The sequence below is a fragment of the Microtus ochrogaster genome, chromosome 2 (assembly GCF_000317375.1).
Source record: "Microtus ochrogaster isolate Prairie Vole_2 chromosome 2, MicOch1.0, whole genome shotgun sequence".
NCBI classification, from domain to species: Eukaryota; Metazoa; Chordata; class Mammalia; order Rodentia; family Cricetidae; genus Microtus; species Microtus ochrogaster.
In genome coordinates, this window is record NC_022010.1 from 67,174,647 (window position 1) to 67,177,659 (window position 3,013).

Below are 3,013 nucleotides of genomic sequence, written 5' to 3' on the forward strand. Positions count from 1 at the left end.
ATAAATTAATGGAAGAGAGACTAGAGAGAAGAAAAATGAAAGAAAGAGAAGAATGTAAATCAAATGTGATGACATTCTCTTAGGAATAAAGATAAAACATGAGAATACCAATAAAATGTTGAAATTCTGAATCAATTTAATGTTTTTCAGCAAAAGTTACATATTTTCCTCAGTCAAGGACTATTTAATCTTAATACGAGACAGATTATCCCACGTTTTACAAATGTTTTCTTTGCAACGCAATATCGCTTCAGTCATCACTGTCACTTTCCGATTCACTCAGCTGCAAATCACTTCCTAAAACAAAACAAACAAAATCGTAGTCATTAAAAATGTGAACTGTTAATATTTAATGTGTTCATTTAGCTTTATCAAAAATAAACGTGCAAATGTTATGTCGAAAGTGATTCTGTTAATCTAGCATTTTGTAATTGATAATATGATTGCTTATCATATAATTACGCCACATATCTGGTAAAGCAATCAATACTGCCTAGAAAAGAGAAACCATAGCAGCAAACTCCCAGTGGCACCTATCACTTACGTTAGCCTCCTCTCACATGCTGATGACATCGTCCCTCTTTCCACTATCGGCTTATCATATCAAGAAATGAGATAAAAATGCCTCCTCTCACATGCTGATGACATCGTCCCTCTTTCCACTATCGGCTTATCATATCAAGAAATGAGATAAAAATGCTTTTAAAAATCAAACTATTATTTTCAAGAGGAAAAAAATGTATAATACCTTTAATTTAAAATGCATTTCAAGCCATTATGGAACAGATGTTAAGGGTCACTAGACTAGATGTCATTCAATGTCAGAATGCTTGCCTATGCACAGAGCCTGGGGTTCAACCCTTAGCACCATAAAGAATATCTAATAACCGATTGTCTGTGAGCTTAGTCACTGAGCTAACCTCAATGGAGCACAAAGACAGGAAACAGATATCTAGCAGGGACAAATGCTGTGTGGAACTGTGGAAAGACAGCAGGAGGTGCTATTACAGATACTGTTGCTGGGAGAGCTTCAGGAGAGGCAACATTTGAACAGAAATTTAAGGTAGAAAGTCATAAAAAAAAATGGAGGCATAGTGTCTAGCTGAAGAGAACAAGTATAAATGCCCAAGGCAAGTGTAGAGTGGTTGTGATTTTTTAATTATACATTTTTCGGTAATTTCACACATGCATATAATGTATTTATATCATTTCCACCTCAAACTCACCTCTACAACTAACTCCTCCTGGATGCCTCCCTCCCTGACAACACATCATTTTCCAAACTTTATATCTTAGTTTTCTTTTTAATCCTCTGAGTCCAATTGGCTGAGTCCAATTGGCTCTGCCTGCATATACAAGGGTGGAGCTTGGATCACACCTCTGAAGAAAACTGACTTTCCCAGAGTAGGCTTGCAGTACATGCCAGAATAGGGGTGGGACTTACATGATTTTTTTTTTTTTTGACTTGCAAAAGGGCTACTGTGGCTAGAGTGGGATAAATGAGAAAAATAGGGAACGAGGTCAGAAAGACCAGAAAAAGTCACAGCAAGGATTGTTTGAATGCATGGGACAATTTTAAGTAGGCAACTAAGGTGAAGCTAACTACATTGGTGAATACACAGGCAACTAAGTTGAAGCTAACTACATTGGTGAATACACTGTAAGAGTATAGAAGAAACATTGAAGCAGGGAGAGAAGTGGAGTCTTTGCAGCTCCTCAGAAGAAAATGCCAGCTTTGACTTGGCCATGCCAGCAGAACTGTCACTTTGTCCTCAATGCGCCATAGTTTAAGTGTGCCTTTATTCTCATGTATCCAGTTTAGAATCTGGAGTAGATTCATGACTGTGTTAGCCCTGGAAAATTCTAAAGTTTTCCATACTCTCCCTTCTAGTCATTCATAGAATTCCTAGTATACAGTGTTTCATCATTGCCATCTATTTTCTATACCTCTAAATTGTCTCTCTTATTTTTTATTTTATATTGTGTTCTGGAATATTTCCATAGTATTATCTTCCATCTAACTAATCCATTTTTTATCCATGTCCATCTTGACTATTTTTATTGACCTTTTTCAAGAAATTTCCATGACCTGTCCTTTCAAAAGATTTTTAGACGTTTATTTACTCACATGTGTGTGCATTCATGCATGCACGTGGGAGTCAGGGGTCAGTTTGTGGATGTCAGTTCTCTCCTTCCACCATGTGATTTCTGGAGACTGAACTCAAGTCAGAAAACTTGGTGACAAGTGTCTTTACCCACTGAGCCATCCCACTGATGCAAATTTATTTTTAAAATGATGGAACTCAAACTCTGGGCCTTGTGTATGCTATGCAAACACTCTTCTGTAGAGCTACTTTGTTATTTTCAAAATTTGTTGCATTTTACTTATTTCTGCTTTCCTTTCCTTTATTATCTTTTTAAAGCTATGTTTTGGATTAGGTGTGGTTGTTCACACCTTTAATCTCAGCACTCAAAAGGTAGAAGAAGATGAATTTTTTTTTCAGGCCAGTCAGACCTACATAATGAGATCTTGTCTCAAAATAGGAAAAAGAAAAAAAAAGAAAAGAATTATGTCTTCATAATATCTTTCTTAGCAACACATTTTTTTTCTTGTTTCAGAATTCTGTTTGCCCATTTTGAGGGGAAGTTTGTCTTTTTCTCTACCTTTTTAACACTCTTACAGGATTTTGAGGTTCTTTAAACCCAGCCTACAGTTTCATTTACCAGAAACAGGTTTTACAATCACATTTAAAGATTGCTATCTTCTGAAGATATGGTAGGTCCCTTCAATGAGCCAGTGAATAACAAGGCTGTAAAAGCAATGGGTTGAGAAACAGCAGCAGCTGTCAGCATGCAAATGGTGCCTTTTCCCAGCTTCCTTTTACTAGCTGAAGATCATCCACATATTTACAGATCTTTCCCACCTCACCCTGCCTCCACCATAGACTGTCTACTTCCAACAGAAATCATAACTTAACTTCCCTACTTATATCAAGCAACTTTGTGTGTGTTC

General features: G+C 36.7%; 1 protein-coding gene across 1 annotated transcript in view; it reads right to left on the bottom strand.

Annotated features, from left to right (window-relative positions):
• Positions 1-250: 250 nt before the first annotated feature.
• Eaf2 (ELL associated factor 2) overlaps positions 251-3,013 on the bottom strand; it is a 41,119-nt gene continuing 38,356 nt past the window's right edge. The window contains exon 6 of the mRNA XM_005345086.2: positions 251-297. Coding sequence (XP_005345143.1) covers positions 251-297 — 47 coding nt within the window. The remainder of the gene's footprint in view (positions 298-3,013) is intronic.